General features: G+C 49.2%; 7 protein-coding genes across 7 annotated transcripts; 4 read left to right on the forward strand and 3 right to left on the reverse strand.

Annotated features, from left to right (window-relative positions):
- The first annotated feature begins 386 nt into the window (after nucleotides 1-386).
- On the forward strand, nucleotides 387-1,304 carry EJ05DRAFT_270469 (uncharacterized protein). The gene is made up of 2 exons (XM_033740351.1): nucleotides 387-514; nucleotides 563-1,304. The coding sequence occupies exon 2, from the start codon at nucleotides 571-573 to the stop codon at nucleotides 1,087-1,089; it is 519 nt and encodes a 172-aa protein (XP_033595072.1). The 5' UTR covers nucleotides 387-514; nucleotides 563-570; the 3' UTR covers nucleotides 1,090-1,304.
- A 939-nt stretch (nucleotides 1,305-2,243) lies between these two features.
- Nucleotides 2,244-3,474, forward strand: EJ05DRAFT_270457 (uncharacterized protein). The gene is made up of 3 exons (XM_033740350.1): nucleotides 2,244-2,669; nucleotides 2,717-2,879; nucleotides 2,926-3,474. The coding sequence occupies exons 1-3, from the start codon at nucleotides 2,559-2,561 to the stop codon at nucleotides 3,168-3,170; spliced, it is 519 nt and encodes a 172-aa protein (XP_033595073.1). The 5' UTR covers nucleotides 2,244-2,558; the 3' UTR covers nucleotides 3,171-3,474.
- On the reverse strand, nucleotides 3,320-5,242 carry EJ05DRAFT_490761 (uncharacterized protein; the record flags this gene model as incomplete). Its single annotated transcript, XM_033745914.1, has 5 exons — nucleotides 3,320-3,756; nucleotides 3,850-4,432; nucleotides 4,749-4,770; nucleotides 4,818-4,869; nucleotides 5,002-5,242. The coding sequence occupies 5 exons, from the start codon at nucleotides 5,240-5,242 to the stop codon at nucleotides 3,320-3,322; spliced, it is 1,335 nt and encodes a 444-aa protein (XP_033595074.1).
- A 2,818-nt stretch (nucleotides 5,243-8,060) lies between these two features.
- Nucleotides 8,061-8,861, reverse strand: EJ05DRAFT_490763 (uncharacterized protein; the record flags this gene model as incomplete). Its single annotated transcript, XM_033745915.1, has 3 exons — nucleotides 8,061-8,260; nucleotides 8,535-8,673; nucleotides 8,835-8,861. The coding sequence occupies 3 exons, from the start codon at nucleotides 8,859-8,861 to the stop codon at nucleotides 8,061-8,063; spliced, it is 366 nt and encodes a 121-aa protein (XP_033595075.1).
- A 443-nt stretch (nucleotides 8,862-9,304) lies between these two features.
- Nucleotides 9,305-11,335, forward strand: EJ05DRAFT_270675 (uncharacterized protein). The gene is made up of 2 exons (XM_033740353.1): nucleotides 9,305-10,106; nucleotides 10,158-11,335. The coding sequence occupies exons 1-2, from the start codon at nucleotides 9,459-9,461 to the stop codon at nucleotides 11,115-11,117; spliced, it is 1,608 nt and encodes a 535-aa protein (XP_033595076.1). The 5' UTR covers nucleotides 9,305-9,458; the 3' UTR covers nucleotides 11,118-11,335.
- Nucleotides 11,064-11,511, forward strand: EJ05DRAFT_270634 (uncharacterized protein). The gene has a single exon (XM_033740352.1). It carries the CDS (start codon nucleotides 11,217-11,219, stop codon nucleotides 11,469-11,471), a length of 255 nt encoding a protein of 84 aa, XP_033595077.1. The 5' UTR covers nucleotides 11,064-11,216; the 3' UTR covers nucleotides 11,472-11,511.
- A 2,678-nt stretch (nucleotides 11,512-14,189) lies between these two features.
- On the reverse strand, nucleotides 14,190-14,538 carry EJ05DRAFT_270766 (uncharacterized protein). Its single transcript, XM_033740354.1, has one exon. It carries the CDS (start codon nucleotides 14,500-14,502, stop codon nucleotides 14,263-14,265), a length of 240 nt encoding a protein of 79 aa, XP_033595078.1. The 5' UTR covers nucleotides 14,503-14,538; the 3' UTR covers nucleotides 14,190-14,262.
- Nucleotides 14,539-19,137: the final 4,599 nt, after the last annotated feature.

The following is a 19,137-nucleotide window of genomic DNA, read 5'->3' on the forward strand; positions in this document are numbered from 1 at the left end:
GAGACTCTAGGTATACGGGTTGGGAACACAAGGCGAGAGCCTTAAGGAGCCTAGATCAGCAGTACAATTAGTAGAACTGCTATGTTACACAGGCGTGACAGGCCAATGTAAATAGTAGTTGGAGAAGCAACGGGAGGATGCTGGGACAGCTGGTCTTGTCGTTCGCGATAGGGCGACGTGGGGCGGGACGGATCAATCAAATGATCCGGAACGCGTCGGCTGTTTGACAGGTCCTCTCTGCCGGGCATAGCTGCGGAGTAATCGCGGCTGAAACCGTGTAGGAATTAACTAACTAACTAACTAACCTTCCACCTGGTCTCTTCCGGCATCACCTACTTATGAAAACTAACTTTTGCTCGCTAATTGGCTTTGACTTCAAGCCAGATTTCCAACGAGTACACTTTTTCTCAAAGTCCGCAATGGAACCGTGTTTGATGTGTGCAGGTAGTGGTCAGAAATCAGGATTTGGTTGTGGGGTATGCCAGGGCTCCGGCCAGCAATAACGGCGTCGTGTGTGAGTGTCCTTTGGTGAGATAAAGAGCGAACCTGATTGGATTCCTAGGCATAGAAATGTTTTCGTCCTGGGCTATCGCCCTGGGGCAATGCCGCTGTGACAGCTTCAGCCTGCTTGTCACATTAGTATTAATAACAGACTCCAGACCGGGGAAGCGGGCCGATCTGTGTGCATCGTCTGTTTCTGCATATAAGAGTTCGACTTGCTTCATACACTTTCATATGGTCTTTCGCGCCGAACCCATCATGCAACAAAACCTGCCGACTACATCGTCGAGTTGTACGCCATTCGCCACAGCTCATCCGATTTCACCGCCGTTGATTACTGCCACGCGTGGAACCTACACTTGTTATATTGACTACGAGGGAAAACTTCATGCAATTACATGGCGAGGGGAATCTCAATTCCCAGATATTGTTGAAGACTTTTCACGGGCATGGAAACCTTTGGCCTCAATCATTCCTCAATTTTGCTCGAATGCATGTGTTCGACAAGAATTTACGAGCCCAAATACCGTTCTCATTCTTAGAAATGTGAGGTCTCGTGCTAAGGGAATCAGATTTGAGTGGGTGTAGCGACTTCATCAGTATCCTAGTGGTTTTGGGCTGACCATCAAGCAACGCTATGACCAAATCTTAATCACTGGACCATTTTCGGACTTCGGTGAACGAGCTATGCGCTTCCGCCCACGATGTTCTGGACGTTTTCAGCGCACGTTCTACTGCTGTCAAAGGTCGACGAATTTGTCGAACGAGGTGTAACACGCGAGCTCTTAGAAGTGCCCTTGTGTCCCCAAGCATGCGAACGCTATTTTAGACGGTAAATGCTTTTTTGCTATTTTTGTAACCGCGTCAGAGATGTCGGATCAGTCACCACTCAGGTCGGGAGAGGTTGCTGAGTGGGTGCGTGAATCCAACAATCGATCAGCCAGACTGGCAGCTCCTTAGGCTGACAGACCTTCCATCTTAAGGACGTTCGGAATCATCAACGAAATGTGCTTGCTCTCCTGACCTCGCTCTCCTGACCTCGCACTCCTGACTTCGCACTACTGACAACGACAGGTATAAAGATTCCGCACTCCTGCCCCTACCAAATTCAAGAGCGCGCCGTTTGTCATCAGCCAGTCAAATACGTGACCGAGCAAGAATCTAGCCGCGCACTAACCCTATCTCTTCACCTTGCCTCTTTCGCAAGCCCCCGATACCCACAATATAGAATACTACGGTGCATCTTTAACGAAGCAGTGCTATCTAAATGCAAGATCGACGAACTCGGGGTTGTGAAGCTTCGTACTCTTGGGCGCATAGATACCCTCGCACGATGCGCACATGACATAGGCTAAGCCACTCACGTAGCCCTGAGGCGTTGGCCTTTCGCTTTTCGAAACCGGAGGATGAATATTATCAGAGGCCATCGACAGATCCTCGAAGCCCTGCAATGCCTATTTGACCAGGTGCTCGCGCTCAGATTCGTCTGATCCACGGCTGCTGGCGTTAAGGACGGCAAGACTGACAGGATGTAGCCTCCATTTCCAGGTTGATCTCTTGAGCGTGGGTATATTCTTCCTCCATCCGCAAGTACACTAAATACACACTATCGAAGTGTTCCTAGTTGAAGCTGATGGGTAGCTTCTGGTGTAGCTCAGCAATGCCAAGGTGAATCCAGTGCGCCCCAGTCTGTACTTTGATTGTGAAGAATTTTGAGTCCTTGTTAGGTTCTAGGAAACCTATTCTGCCCTGATCTGCCCTGATCTGCCCCATGCAAGATACACACTTAGGTATAGGGCCGGGCTGTCCGTTTTTGTGAGACCACAGTGTAGATGATGAGCCCAGGTTACCCGCACTAAGATTGCTCCGCCATTCGGTGGCATAAGTTAGATGTATCATGCATTGGGGATGCCTACTATTGGTAGATTGAAGGTTGGACGGCGCAGAAGTGCCTGGTATCGACGGTCTCGGAGGATCTACAAGCCGTGGCAGTAATTTAGGCATGGTTGGCACCGGCGTAGAAGTTCAGAACAAGGGGCCATCTTCCGAAGATACCCATGGCCATTGGCGTGGAAAAGCCTTTCTCTCTGACATCTAGCCTGGAATCGAACTTCAACGTAAACATGAGCAGCTCCCAGGAAACTATCGAGGATGATTCACTCTACCAAGTAACATACCCACGACTTTGATGTCCAGGAGTCTGACGTTTTATTAGGATATAATAGGTGTGTGTAATCGAAAAGACGAAAAGAGTCTTGAAGGCGCGGCACAAAATGAAGAACCAGGCACCGACCAGGAAGCTAAGCCGCAGACGGCTTCATTAACACGAGCGTTCCCCGAAAATAACGATGCTCTCTTTAACAACGAAACTCTCATAGGTGCGTTCAACTACGATGGCACAGCCAGCTTAACTCATAAGCCTAGGCGCCATTGAGAGACTGGCCGGTGCTGTACTGGTCCTGTCTGGTAAACATGATCTGATCTTGGAAAAGGTCGAGAAGTTGGAATCAATGATTGACATGCTGTCCCATCAAGTTGTATCTAAGTTGGCGGATAGGGAACCGAGCGAGAGTGATGCTGAGGTTACTAAAGAGGTTCGCTGTCGCAAATGCAGGAGCGAGACTCCCGACAGTATTGCTGGAGCAAACAAAAGGGCAAGGCACGTATAGAATGGACGTCTCGACCAGTATATTCATGGTGGTCTCTCGAGAATTATACAATGCATACCGATATTGCCGAGTCTTCGCAGATAGGATTTCCAAGTGTCATCACGGCGAGGTCATTGTGATCGATTGAATGTAGAAATATAGTGCAGATGTCATGCTACGCCTAGAGCCCTCACAGCGTTACGCTTCTCTTGATCGAACTCCGGGCTGCTGCTATTGGCGCATGTCATTTTCTTGATAAGTAATCTCTTCCTCTTTCGATTCGGAGACAATTCTCCAAGTGGCAGCCTAGGAGCGGGAAAACGTGCCCGCTCGAAGTCTATGATAACAGCCTGTCGTCCAGCCGCGTTCCATAGAATATTTCGCGGTATGAGGTCACGATGAAGTACTTCAAGATCATGGATGGAGGAGACCGCCCGCTCGACTTGTTTATGGATCTCGGCTGAGTGATTTGAGAGGATCTCCCTCGAGACCTTTACGCCACCGAAGCTCCTGAACATCATGTGCGTCAGCTCTGCGATGCCGTAGTATAGTAGTACGGGTGCGTGCGTGAGATCAATGTTCCCGAGGTGCACCGGCACAAACTCCCCTTGAATTGAATTCAGGCAATCCTAGACCGCAGCCTCATGTCTGAGACAGGAAACGAAATCAGCCGGTGTGCCCTTGGCTGCAACAGTATAACCATGTGAAGTGAGGCAGACACGGAACAAGACACCGCGAGACCCGTGGATACGCAGGCAATCCACGTCATGGTCCAGATCCATCGAAAGCTGCTTGTGCATAAGACGAAGAAAAGCTGATCGGTCGATCCGATGACTGTGCCTTCCATGTGCCTTGACATTGGGACATTTGTGATCCAGAGGCCCACGCCTGAGAAGGCCTTGCAGACACTTGTGGGTGCAGTACTGCCTGTTCTTGCCTTGGTCTGACTCATTAGTACGTCGCGTTCTTGAAGTGATCCTGAAGGATTGGGTTTGATTCGCTCGTCGTGACGCAAGCCGTCTTGTATTTCGCTCCTGAGGCTGTGGTGTCACATCCCTGATAAATGATCTCCCATTCTGACTCGTCATGTTTTCACGGTATGCATACAAGCCACTCGACAACCCGGGACCCTCAAAGGAAACAAGGTCGGGAGGCAGCCGCGAACCCGAGGACTTGCTTTGATCTCGTATACCATGGTCGGTAATTAGCCCGCCAGAGCAATGCATGAATGAAGCTGCCCGTGCCGCTTTGTCGCACACCAGCCGCCCGTATACTGCGTCACCCTGTCAGGGGTGGTGGAGGAAGACCATTGGCCAATAATGCACCTATCTATCATTGTGCCCTCTTGTAATTCAACCCCATGTGTTATGAGGATGAATCATTGATGGTACTGGCTCCCCTCAATGCTTGTGGCTACTGAGTATGTGTGTCCGAGAGAGAAGGCAAGCGGCGAGTCCCATTACGGCAGACACGTTCTGGTGAATGATCGCATTGGGAAAGAAACAGTTAGATGCACTTAAAGTGCTGGTCCGGCAAGGAGTGCCCTGGGCCGGGGTGAGGCCGCTCTTGGCACCACACTGTTGCTAAGAGCGGCTTTACCCTGTTTGTGACTAGCCCACTACTGTAAATGCATAGACTAGAGAGCATACCCATGTCACGGCTACGTACGTCTGAGAATCACAGTGGACTCGCCCAATGCCCATTGTAGTCGAATTTACCCCTAGTCGAGTGTCTGTGCATCTTGTTCACGCCCACTTTGAAATCCTGTTCGTAGTTTAGAAGGTTCCGCATCAATAAGTGTGAGCTGGGTCGAGGAAAATGTTCGTGCTAGGGTTATGGTACGGGTGCATACCCACATCACGCGAAGTCTTGCATGTAAAGGTAATACCGGCGCGTACATCAAACTCGCCGACCTCTGCTCCCAGTCGTTTAGCATCATCCTCTACAGCCATGGCTTCTACAATGCTTGCTTGTGAATCACGATAAGGGACAGGGGTACTCATGGAGCTATGTGCGGAGTCGGCACACCACCCGGGTCTGAGGTGCCTGTGACCGGTGAGGGTGATGCCCGCACTACTTCGTGTCTCTTTCATGATAACTCCGTAAAAAGTGACACAATAAATCGTGAGTGTGACCTTTATAAGCAGCTGCATTGTGGCCTGCAAAGTTGCTAGGGTTGTCATGGCCAGCCACCAGTGAAGATACATCCCGATCAATTAGAACTCTTCTCGGACCCTGACCCACCAGTCGCTTGCACACTGTACAACAACAAATGGATGTGGATCCATACACGGAAGACCTGTGCCGCTTCCGAGCCCGAACACATACGGCTGAGCAGAACGAGCATGTATGCAGAGAACGATCGATCAAGAGGGCGTCTGTCTGACCGGTCGCAGCAAGCCACACATGAATCCTTGATACACAACCCCTTCTGAGCACTCACCCCTTGTCACAAGTCGATTTGATCCTGCTTATTCGACTGGGTTCTTATTGCCACTTTTCTACGGTCCCTGTCGCTCCCTTTGTATAAATGTCTCTAATGTAGCGACGGGAGTTTCGAGAGCTTCCGCTTAGACCATATGTGCCTCTGCCTTACACTTTCACTAGAACGGGAATATCATGGCTATCAAGAAATTACCAACTACACAGTGCGCTGCCGCTGGACAATCACACGATCCTCAGGCACGAGGGATTCCTCCTAGAAATGTATCCCCAGTGCTTGAGGAGTATGAAGACCCTGTCATGACGCCTCTGAGCGATAGCCTTGACGATAGCATGCTCGATCTAGAGCTAGCTCCGCCTCGAAGGATAATTTCGTTACAGACCGGAAAGCACCTGTCTGTTGGCCCTGCATGATTCAGACAGATGAAGTAGGAGCAGTCCACTCTTCTAGAGCCATAGCAGTGAGACATTGTCGGCATCCCAAATGTTGGACCTGGTTCTTCATCCACAGATACGGCTGGATACTGGCGGTCTCCCTGGACGCATGAAACTAACTTGCCGTCTTCCGTTCCAGGCGAGAACGAGGATCTACTGCTACAGGAGCTTGCTGGCAGACCCATATCCCTAGAAGGATGCGCATCATTAACAGAGTCAAAGCATCTCAGCGATGCTGAGAGGCTGCCCTGCGACAAGGTTTTACGCTACGAACTGTAAGACGCTTCTCTGCGCCACGATTTGCTTTGTTTGTAGTAACCACGCCTTGAGGGAGGTAGAGAGTTCTTTCTTCATCGAGATGATTCGAGCTGCGAATCCACACGCAGCAGAACAGCTTGTTGGACGAGTTACACTACGTCGCGATATTATTAGTACACATCAAGCCAATATTAGTGTACTTACTAAGGCTACGGCTAGAGCATTATCAAGGATACATGTCTCTTTTGATGGCTGGACGACACGTCAACAGAGATTCGCACTTATGGGTTACTGTGTCCATTTTATAGGCGCAGAAGGTGAGTAAAAAGTCCAGTATGGAGTTGAGTCTATCCATGAAGGGTAGATGCCAAGGAATAAGATGCTGACAAATATTACTATATTAGGCGAATTTCACGACTTCCTCCTCGATATACCTGAGATAATAGGTGCCCATACAGGCTCAAATTACGCCGAACTCACTCTCTCTACGCTTAATTAATATAACCTCAATTTAAAGAACCTCGGCTACTTCGTCCTCGATTTTGCGTCAAACAACGATACCGCTATAGAGTATATCTGTGAGGAACTCCAGATAGGAGCCCGCGATGTGGACGATTGACACCCAAATCTTCGTATTCGGTGCTTCTATCACATCATCAACCCCGTCGCAAAGAGTATCCTATTTAGGAAGGATAAGCTCGCCTATAAAGACGCACTAGATTCTAAAGATGAGGATATATTGATTGATGAATGGCGTAGATTTGGGCCTCTTGGTACCTACGCCAGGTACGTCACCCGTACTTATTCTATTACTTACGTTTACTCTTATAGACCCTCATTTTAAGCCACTAGATGTTATCACACCTGTGAAGACACGATGGAATAGCCACATATCCGCGATCGAACGAGCAATCAAGCTTAGAGAAGCCCTCCACAAGTTTTCTCAATACAACGTGAGAGAGCTAAGGAGATATACTAGCACCATATAAGAGTATACTACGCCATTTTTGATCTTAGGTCCTAGATGGAAGTAGTTTATCCATGGCTTCCCATAGACCGTATTAGGGCGATTAGCCTGCTTCCGAATATAGTGCTTATTCCATATTCGTACGAATAGATCGATCTCTCTTCGAAGAACCGGTATATAGATAGTAGAGAGTGTAACCATATCAGGGATAAACTTTGGAGTCAGGAGCCGCTCCCTCTATAGTCTTAAAAAGTATCTCTATATAAAGTTAGTCTAATCGTACGATACAATTCCACGAATCCAACGGTATAGCCCCATTTCTCTTCGAAGGTTATCGTACGACCTTCTCTTTCTAGAACCATCACAAGCTCTGCATCAGATAGATCCCCCTCAAATATCAATTATTCAATTCGGCGGCCAAGAGTCTCTCGTACAATTGAACCACCATCCATTTGAGTTCGAACTCCCCATTGCTTAAGCCTCTTTTCTAAGGTTCTTATAGCTATGCGGATAGAGAACTCAGTCTATAACCAGCTACATATTTCTTTGACTGGGACACGTGCTACCCTTTTAGCTTTAATCTCGGCTTAAAGGTGATCGATGTTCGTACGAGGTTGGCCAGACATTTTATGGATAAAGAAGTATAGGGAAGTTTAGAGGAGTACTCTAATCTAAACCTCAACTCAACTATATAGATCCTCATTCTGTGTGCACGCGTCGCGCAGTTTGATTTGGGCGGAGTCGCTACTAACAGACTGCCCTAAGACATGGCACTTGGAAACAGGGGTATAATGCAGCCATAACTGGCCTCACTTCATTTCTTTCTTCTTCGATGACACAGCAGCAGCCGGGCTTTCGTCCTCGTCCTCTTCGTCCTTATCAACGTTTATCAAAGGGGCCTGCGCCGCCTCTGGCACTTTCGCAGCGTCCTTGCTCCCGTTGGCAGTATCAGCGCCCACATCTGCAGCCTCGCCCTCATGGCCATGGTGGCGTCCATGGCACCACCGCTCTGGTGCAGCTCAGGGTTGCTCCAGAGGTATATCTAATTAATTATTATATCTACTTTTTAAAGCTCTTAAATACTTAGAATAGCCGTAAAAGTAGAAAGAGCTCTAGGTATATATTATCTATATAGTACCGTTGAAGTGCATAGGAGGTTACAACTCCGAAGTGCGTGGGACGGGTAAACCTTGCACACACAAACCTCCGGTTCCATTCTTGGCGGCCCTAGCGGTGACTTACATAGTACGTATCATACGGAGCATTCCTCGGTATTCACAGACGTAACGGATTAAGAGTCGATGAAGCCATCGCCTGTAGCGTGCGAGACGGCGTCATTTTGTGAGGCGGACACGTCGGGGACGGGCTGTGCACAGGTTGTTCTTTCGTCGGGTCGTTTGACAGGAGCCCGCGGAAACTGTGCTAGAAACAAGGTAAGAGGCAATCACTTCTGATATATTGGGGTCGGACGCTAATCTCTCCGAATTCTGCCTTGGGAGCAACTAGGCTGACACGGCCCCAGGCTTCGCCTTTTTGTTTCTAGCATGTCACGTCCTGCACCCAGCCTCCTTGACTAGCCTCACTTTTCCCGACGTTGCCCTGACGAACATAACAGGCAAGCGCAAGGCAACCAGCAGGCCAACGACCACCGCACCAGGTACCTAGGTACCACCATCCAGGCTTAATCCCGAGAATGCCGATTCCAGGAAGCAGGCTGTGGCTGTGGGTACGCGACTTGCGCCTACCTTTATTTAGAGACTTGGGGGTAACTGATTGCCAAGCGAGTGAGTCATGACGGCCTCGAGAATAGGGACGCGTCGGCCTCACTCGGGGAAGGAAGAGGCTGGTACGGCGCACGTGGCGGGTCAGGGTCTCAGTAGGAAACCAGATCAACCGCATTAGGGTGCTGTCTGCCTGCCGGCACGGGGATCAAACCCACCATTGTCTGTTGTTTATGTTGCTGCAAGGCGCAGCCAGTATTGAAAAGGCGGGCCCACGGTGCTAGGCATAGCGTGAAAGCCTGACGCCCCATGTCTACAAACTCGGACCAATCTCTCTGAAAATATTTAAGAATCCCTTCTTTCCCCCCGGTGGACGCCGACCACGCTGCCCTCTCTTCTCACGAACCCATCGCTCTGTCATTTCATCGAGCCCATCCCGCACCACTCTCCTCGGGCTTTCTTCCTGGCTCTTACCATTCTTTCAAAATGGGCCAACTACTCTCCTGCTTCAGAGGGCATGGGACAGCGGACAAGAACAAACAAGAGAATGATGACTCCCAACGCGACCGAATCGAGAAGATTGGGGTGAAACAACAACCGGTGCATACTTATGATGAATTCGATCCGAAAGCCAAGACGACAAATGGCCATGAGCCAGGTGTGCAAAGAGCTACCACTTGGGATATTTCCACGTACGACCCGCCGCCGTACACCCCGACGCCAAACACTACTTCGAATCAGCCAAACACCGAGTGGGATGCGCTTCCACTTCCAGTACAAAGGATGCTCTCGCTCTGGCGCCAAGCCGATAGATTGACGTTTCATGGTCACAGCGGCGCATGGGAAGCCTACATCCATCGACATCAGCATATATGGATCGACTCTGCACACATGCTTGACCCACTCACCCAGAAGGCCATTCTTCTTTACGCTGCGATGCCACTGCAGATCGGGAAGGCGAGGAAATGCAACATGACATTTTTCTTCACAACCTACCCCAACGTCGACAGCCCCGAACTTGACGCCAAATCTCGCAGCACTCTCCTCGCTCTTCTAGAAGTCTTCAACTGCAGCTCCTTCCGGGCCGCCAAAGACGCCATAAAAGTGCAGAAGCTCCACCTGGAAAACGAAAAGATGCAGGAATTTGTTGACGACGAGGGCAAGAAAAATTTTGAGGAGGGCGACGATGCAGAACAGAAACTGGTCAAGCTCTTGAGATACACCCGTCAACAAATGAGCAAGTACTGGTACGGATGGGAGCTAGAAGAACTCGATTTCGACATATTCAAACAGCTGTACAAGATTGCAATTGCGGAGTCCGAGAAACAACCGAAGCTGCGCAACAATAATGTACACACTTATCGAAGAGAGATCGGCAACTACAGGAGACTGATGAATAAGCCGGAGGATTCCTACGATATTACGTGCACCTTCCTGTTGGCTACTCCATTGACCCCCAAAGAGGTTGAGGTTATCCAGAAATTACAAGATGCGGGTGCAGAGCTCGTAAAGCAAAGACAAGCACAAAAGGAAAAAGATGCAAAAGCAGCAAAAGAATCCAGACTTTTGCGACCATTTGTCAAGAGAGCAACCAACGATAATCTTGACTCATCGAAAGCTGAGGAGCCGGAGGAGTCCATTGCTCAAGAGCTGGAAAAGCAGGGCCACCCGTTCTGCATTGAAGCCATCGTCTTTGACGATTTCCTTGGGGAACAAGCAAAGAACTGCTACAGACAAGTCGACAATTCCCTCAGTGGCACGCGATGGGACATCAATGACGCCACCTTTGGTTCGCAGACTTCCTTTGTCCGTTTCCTCTTTCACGAGAGTTGGATCTTCAAGACCACGACTTCCCATGACCCTCGAGTCGACGACTGGCCCGAACTACGGCGCACACAGAAATACAACGACCTCCCAATGGTGGATGATGATAACACGCCAATCCAGGTGCCCAGCATCAAGCTCGTCCGCAAATATGTGTTTGACATTGTCGATGACGCCCCCAAAGACGGCCGCAGCAACGCACAAATCCTCGCGGATCTCCGCCGTAAGGCAGGTATTCAACCCGTTGAGGTGGTTAAGGAACAGCCAATACCTCAACCGACGAGCGTCAGTGCTGGGACGGACGAGGAAGATCGCCGTTGAAGGGGACACCAAGCGCTCGACGTATGTCAATGGCTCGGTAGCCGCCAAATCTAACGGTGATGATGACCTGTTGAGTGGGTTTTGAGGCAGCTGCACCATATGGAGGTGGCGAAGTGGCGATGGACGGCCGATGAGTTCGTGGGCGGAGGGAGAAGAAGCGGTAATCAACTTTACATGTCTGTTTCCTTTGTCCCGTTTTTCCTTTTCAGATGGTGGTTGTACAGGCACCGTTGTCCGTTACAGATTGGCGTCGGGATTTGCAGGTGTCTGGGGCGTGGGTGCGCCATGTACAAGTCCTTTCCGGTGGCTTCGTCCAGTATGTCATGCTCTGCGTGGGTGTGTGTTGCGATTTAAGCCTTCCTCATGTTTACGCGACCGGTGTGCCGGGCAATCAGGCCCTGTCCACGCGACTGTTTCCTGCTTCTGAAAAATTTTTCATTGCCTCCGTCTTATGAATTCGGCGTGTGTTCGCGAATGTCTCTCTGACGGTCCCAGTTGCCTGTGACTTATTCTGTGCATCGTGATGACGATTGCTTGCCTTGGCAGGACGTTGCCTCCGGGACGCAGCCGGTTGGTCCTCAAGGCGCGTAGGTCGCGCCAAGGGCGTCTCACGAAGAGCCCGCGTGCTTCCGGTCCCATCCCTCCGGGCCAAGGGCATAAGCCACACTTGATACCCACATTGGCTAGGCCCGAGCCGCCGCACAGCACACGATTTAGAGGGAGAGCGCCATGATTCGCCCGGATTGGTCTGGCTTGGGTCCGGTTGCCTGGAGCACCCGTAGGAACCCTGCAGTGGTCCGGGTAGTGCCTAATAGGGAATTTCGCTACTTCAACGGGTAGTGGACCATGGTCCTGTTCAAACAACATGGCGACGTTCACAGGGGGAAGATGGGAAAGAAAGGTTCACGGCAAAAGTCACAAACTATTGCGTCTGATCATTCCATCTCTACATGGAGCGGTGACTGCGTTTGAAATGTATCTAAGCGATGCTACCCTCTTCGTCTCTGTCTCTTTAATTCCCATATGATCTGAACCAGCTGCTCGGTAAAAGTCTTCAAAGCATCAAAAGCAACCCTACATTCTCGGGGTGTCCGTGTAATGAGCTCCATATACAGGTGGTTGTAGTCTTCTTCGACCCGTTCCTGCGAACGTTTTTTCTTCGTCGTCTTGTCAATAAGTGTGAGCTGGGTCGAGGAAAATGTTCGTGTTAGGGTTATGGTACGGGTGCATACCCACATCACGCGAAGTCTTGCATGTAAAGGTAATAACGGCGAAAGCCGCTCTTGGCAACATATTGTTGCCAAGAGCGGTACATTGAATCAGAATTAAGGGAACCGGAAGGAGTGTCTTCGTCAGAGTACTGTTGCCACTCTTTGCCAGACCAGCCTTGTTTCTTTTGAGTGTCCCGGCGTGTTGAGTGGCTTGTATGCATACTGTGAAAGCTATGACGAGTCAGAATAGGAGATCATTTATCAGGATGTGGGCGCGTGCCGGGGCGGCAGTGCCCTCGCGCAACTGCGGAACAGCTCCTGCGTGCAGGTCGTTCGAGGCCTGCCGAATTCACATCTAGAGGGAAGGAAGTCGGATTCGTCTACGCAGTGGTTATGTTAGAGGTCCTGACAGAGTACTTCACATCAGGCTTCAATGTGATTGTACCAAAGATCACGTTGGCGCTTGAGATCCCGCTAGGAAAGCAAACGTGGCCCGCTTCAGCTTTCCCTCTGACATAAGGCTCGTGACCATCACTCATCGATATTGCAGACAAGTACGGTGGATTTCCCGTCTACGTCCGTTACCGACCTGGACCCCACAAGAACCAGATATTCGCACTCTATGGCGCTACTCTTGAATGGATCACTGAGTATTTATATGCTATACTGCTGTACGAGTGCCAGGTTGTGCTCCTCCGGGGCAGAATACCTTGCAAGTCCAGTTCCGCCATTCTGAACGATCGGTTCCCCTTCGTCCTGACGCACACTCAGCGCTACCTGATCGCCGCCCCATAACTGTTCATCATTACTGGACTCATGCATGGGGGTACATGCATCGGACCCCTTTCTCTTCGGTCCCCGCCGGCTTATCGCCTGCTTAAGGGAAGCCTACATGCTCATCAAAGTCGTTTAGTTCTCGCCGGTGCTGTTGCTGGTACTGGTGTTGATACTGTTGCTGCTGATGCTGCTGATGATGAGTGATCGCAATACATAATCCTCATTCTGACATGCCAACCTGTCTCGAAGATCCTTTAGCTGTGTACAAAGCCACTTACCAGGTTTAATGAGACTACCCCTGTCATTAAGAATTGGTTATAAGTCCTTAACCGGTTGGTCATCGCTACTCGAGTGCCGCACGCCAGCTGACTAGTTGCTTGCTAGAAAATGATGAATACTGTGTACCCATAGACACATCGGTGATCGGTGAGTCTTGCGACCCCCGGTTGGTTGTGTCTTTTCGGAAAAAACAAATTCATGAGCTATACAGATACGAGCCGGGGGCGGTGCACGTCCAATCATATCATGTAGATGTGCTTTTCGATGAGGTCATGCTGGCTGGTACTCTTAAGCTTCATCTTTGACCGCAAAAAATGGAGGGAAAGACGTCTATGGTTTTCTCTTCCGCTTGGCTGTAGTCGACTGCTTGCGCCTCAACTGTAGGTAAGCCTCGGTGATGATCAACCTTTGGCAGTTAAGGCCGTAGCTTCTTCCTAGTCTTCGTACAGACTTGCATCGACGTTTCTCGTGCGACTCATGCATTGAGCTACATGGCTTGCGCTGTGACCGGCATATCCACAGCGCTATCGTGACTACACTTTGAGCTTGAATTTAAGCGTAGTCCGAGACATGTAGAGTCACGGTGTGATTCGAATCGGTACTGAATAGTGGTGTTGCTGTGCGCACATTGCTTGTTAGCACGTAGAACTCCTGTCCGACCGTCAGCCATGAAGTACCATCTGAGTCACATATGTAGATCTTACCACAGCGCCGTAAGACAACCTTGCGAAAGCTCTCTTGCACCGATCGTCTCCCTACGCTTATAGGGCAGTTAAACCAATCTACGCTGTTAGCTAAAAGTACCATGTACGTCCAAGTAAACTTGGTAGTACGGTTGTAAAGCATATACATCGCCTAGAACTCGGTCGACTGATTGCTTACACCGTAGAATACCGAGACTCGACTGAGCTGCTCCGGGAGCGACGCTGGCAAGAACTTAATGAGCCTCTAACGTCGATATACAGAGTGGGCCTCTTGCGCGCCCTTCTCCAGGACTCGCGCCACTCGCGCCATTTAGATCCGCCAACCATACCTGTATAGTGTATTCTGACCCAAATGCGAATCCAGCAAGAAGATCCTATGTAGTTGAACGGAAATATCGACCTCAACGTTCTCATTGATCCTTCCTTCGTTGAGGTAGTACAAGATCCGGATGGCTTGGAATACTAAGTTCCGACAAGACAATGTTCGGTAGGGGCAGTGTGAAAGGGCGCAGGGCCACCGTGCCTTTCCAGCTGCTGTTTTGGTTCCTGAGGCGATGAGAGCGACAGGGCGCGCAGTAAGTCATCTGCATATCAATGTAAAAGGCTCAGTAACACGGCTTGCCGAGCCACATAAGTATCTCCTCATTCTCCATCAAGCGGCTTGTTAATGCACAAGGGTTGAATTTGTATGATCTTCTTGGCTCACTGATCATCAGAAGAAGAAGTCATCTTTTAGTAGTTCTCACGGCAGCATTGAACTAAAGATGAGAGCACTTGCGTGTACGACAGCCCTGGCAATGTCCCTCCTTACGTTGGCAGCTATTTAGAATAATCTATTAATAATAAGGAGTCGTGGGAAGAATGGAAGGAAGCGATACGACAACGCGACAAAGTCCTCCGTAACGAAAGGCGTAAACAGTGGCGTATACACGACACGCAACAGGGCTATGGCGCATGGCGAAATGGGCCAAGGGCGCAGACACTCCGACACCCCCGCCACTCATGCCTCCCCTAATACATCAGGGGAGAACATACTCCACGAGCCTTGAGAAAACTGAGGCCCTACGGGAGGCCATGTTCCCTCTCCCGGAACCAGCAGACCTATCAGACGTTCACGGCGCCGAATACCCACACGCGGTAGACATCCCCGAAGAAGTTACGGAGGAGGACATACTTAACATTATTAAGACACTCCCAAATGATAAAGCACCCGGACCAGATGGAATTCCAAATCGATGCCTAAAAAGCACTATAAAAGCGACCCTACCGCTTATCACTCGTATATTCCAAGAATGCGTCACGCAGGGGTACCACCCCCAGAGCTTCCGAGTCGCCCATACCATCATGCTCCCGAAACCAGGAAAGAGCCCTAACTCCCTAAAGGGATGGAGACCAATCGCCCTTCTCTCCTGCCTAGGCAAGATACTAGAGGCCACGATAGCGAAGAAGATGAGCACCGCGGCACAGGAACACAATCTCCTCCCTCCGAACCAGAAGGCAAAGGTAGGTAGCTCCCCAATAACAGCTATCCAACACATTATCGAAGTCGTCCAGGCCGCATGGAAACAGGGACGGGTAGTATCGCTCCTCTCCCTCGATATGGCCGGAGCGTTTGACAAGGTAAACCACACAAGACTTATTCATAACCTCCGGATGAGACGAATACCAGAATGGATTACACGCTTCATACAGTCATTCCTCACAGGAAGAACAACTCAGATACATATCCCTGGGTACCAGAGCGAATACAAAGAGACGGCATGCGGCATCCCACAAGGGAGCACCATCTCTCCGATCCTATTCCTCTTCTTTACGGCAGACCTTCTTCAAGGAATGAAGCACACAGAGGCAGTCGGATACGCCGATGACACATACCTCCTAGCCATCGATAATAATACCAACCGAACGTGTAGACGACTAGAACAGGACCACGAGAGGTGCCTCCAGTGGGCAAAACGCCACGGAGCAAAGTTCGCCCCGGAGAAATACCAGCTCATGCACTTCATCAATCGTCAAGGGAAATGGGCAACTAGGGAAGGCGAACGACGCCCCCGAATCGACGCATTCAACGAACCACCAGCACAAAGCATGCGCGCGCTCGGAGTCATACTAGATAGCAAGCTTAAATGGGGACCACAAGTGGCATACGCCGTCTCCAGGGCCCTCCGGGCAGAAGCCGCCATACGACGGATTACAGCCTCCACGTGGGGAACCGCCCGGGATAAGGCACGCCAGCTATATATATCTATGGCACGACCCGCCTTCACGTACGGACACGAGTGCTGGTACACGGCCCTTACACAGACCAGGCGAATGAAGCTCGAATCCATACAGAACCGCATACTCCGTCTCATATCAGGCGCATACAAAGCTACCAACACGGTGCTGCTGCGACGCGAGACAGACGTCACAAGCATACATGACTTCTGCCAGACACAGAGGGTGGCATACTTCACCAAACAACAAGCACAGGAACGCATAGGAAACGCAGAACACACTTTCGCCGCGCGACGCGCACGAATCAGCACACATTGCCGCGCACTCCTACACACAGGCCGGAATCGAATACGGTACAGGTGCTCAATAGAAGCCGACTCCAGCCAAGTAGCACAAGAAGTCCGAGACAACCCGGTGTGAGGCGTGCGGCCGGAGAGGTACAATACGCCACTATCTAGCTATATGCCCCAACCTCCATACACAACGGCAATGGCTCATCCACGTCACGAAGACTTCAGATATCGCACGATGGCTTAATGAGTACCCCAAGGACGTCTCCCGATGGATGCTTACACATCTACCACTCCTCCAGTACCAGTGGACCCGGAAATATATGCCGGAAGAGACCCGGCATACGCCGGCAGCAACCCGACATATACCGGAAGAACCCCGGGAGAACCCCGATTATTAGTCGAGGGCAGCCCTTGACTAATAACCTCCGCACCTGCACGTGCTGCCTGAGGGCAAAACAACGGTAACACAGGCTGTAGGCTAATAGGCGTACCCTATGGCTGTATACTCAAGACGAAACAGAGGTTCAACGAGATGTAGTTATAGACATAAGGAAGTTTTTCCCTATGGGGTTTCTTCTTACATAGTGGCTTAGACTAGAGGAGGCATAGGCCTGTAGAGTACTACTCTACCTAGTTATACAATATTATTATTATTATTATTATAGATAGACTGGAAGTGCTAAAATGGAGAAGCAGTGACCATGGCAAGAAAGGAATACACGCGGTGTTAGGGCGTTATTAGCGGACATGATGATGGGAATTTGAGCATTCTTTCCATGCCACTCGACTTTCTATTCGACTGCCAAATGGGAATAGAATACGACAGCTGGCGAGTAAATCATTTGTAAAGCGTGATGCTTTCATGGTGAGTCCAAGCGGTGAATCCCTAATCGAATAGGATAGTCAAGAAATCCTTTCCTGACAAGCTTAAAGGTACTAACTACTTATGTTAGCTACTAATAGTTTCGGAGTTGTAACCTCCGAAGTGCTCCCGACTTGAACTGTACATATACACTTCAACGGTACTATGTATCTATAAAATGAAGATAGCGACGTCTATATAGCTAATACCATATATTTATTACTCGTCAACTTCTTCGCAGTCATCTGGGAATTGAGTACTCGTGTTCTAGTCACATTCCTCAGCAGTAGGCACTTCTGTGGCCTGTTTTTGAGCCTCCCTAGCCGCCCTCTGTGCATCTTCTTTGTAATAGTAACCCTAGAGTCTCTCACGTTGAAGGAACCATATTTGCCAATACCCTTCTTTGTAGGAGGGTTACGTCTAGCACGATTGACGGCTGCTTGTTAATTATCGCGTAATTCATTGCGACAGAGTTCATACTTAATAGAGAGTGCGTGTGTTGATTTGTATAGTTTACTCCAGAGTTTCTGACTGGTTTTAGTAATCTTTACTACTAGAGATACCAAATTGCGCCAAATTGCCAAATCGTTGACGCTCGCAACCTTTCACAACTTGCCAGCCGTTTCAGCCTTGTTGCATGTCAGGCATGTAATGCGGCCTCAGGTTGCTACTGAGTCGAAGGCGCGCTGACTAACCATCCGTATATCCATAGTTACATCCGTCTGTAACTTTTTCAGCACGACTCTTGGCACGCGTCGCGCGTGTAACACACCACTTTTTCTCTTATTCTTAAAACTTACCTTTTCCCTAATATCTAGAACTAGAACTCTAGGAAGTTTTCTAATTATATATAAATATACCTCTATATAGTCTCTTACTTTCTATATAAGAAAATTAATAAAAAAAGAATAGACTAATTAGTTATTCTAAGAAAAGCTCTATAAAGTAGAGAACTATTAATGTAAGAATAGGGTAATTGGATAGTAGTGTAGTCAGATGGAACAATGGGGTGTATTCTGTCACAGAACGAATTACTACCGAACCCCTTCGGTAGGAATCCGAGAGTATATACACAAAGGTGCGCCGATCTGTTTTAGCACGTGACCGCTCACCGCCTATCACGCCACCTCCTGACCTAGTCAGCTGAGATACGTGCGAATCTGGTCATGCCTGAGGCTGAGTCCTGACAATTAAAGTACCGAGGTACGTAGTAGAGAAAATAAGAAGTTAGAGATTTTCTCTATTATCTATCTCTTTAAGACTCTTTAGTCTTTAAAAGAACTTAAAAAGTATTCTTTAGATATAACTAAAAGTATATATAATCTTTTAATATCTTCTAGAGGCTTAATATTAGGGTTATTAAAGGAAATAGCGGTTTTTAAGAATAAGAGAAAAAGTGGTGTGTTGCGCGCGCGACGCGTGCCAAGAGTCGCGCTGAAAAAGCTACAGACGGATGGGAAAGCTTGGCGCCCGATGTTCGCCCATGTCACCAACACACACGATTTAGTATAATTACATTTTTATCTATTACCGTCGTATAATACCTATATAGCTATAAAAACTACTATATATTAGTTCTATATAATCCTAATTATAGATCTATACTCTTTTTATTACTTTATATTATCCATAATACCTCTAAAACTAAAGAAAAAGAGTAAAAAGAGTAAGTAATAT

This window comes from Pseudovirgaria hyperparasitica (genome assembly GCF_010093815.1).
Source record: "Pseudovirgaria hyperparasitica strain CBS 121739 unplaced genomic scaffold EJ05scaffold_39, whole genome shotgun sequence".
Classification (NCBI taxonomy): Eukaryota; Fungi; Ascomycota; class Dothideomycetes; order Acrospermales; family Acrospermaceae; genus Pseudovirgaria; species Pseudovirgaria hyperparasitica.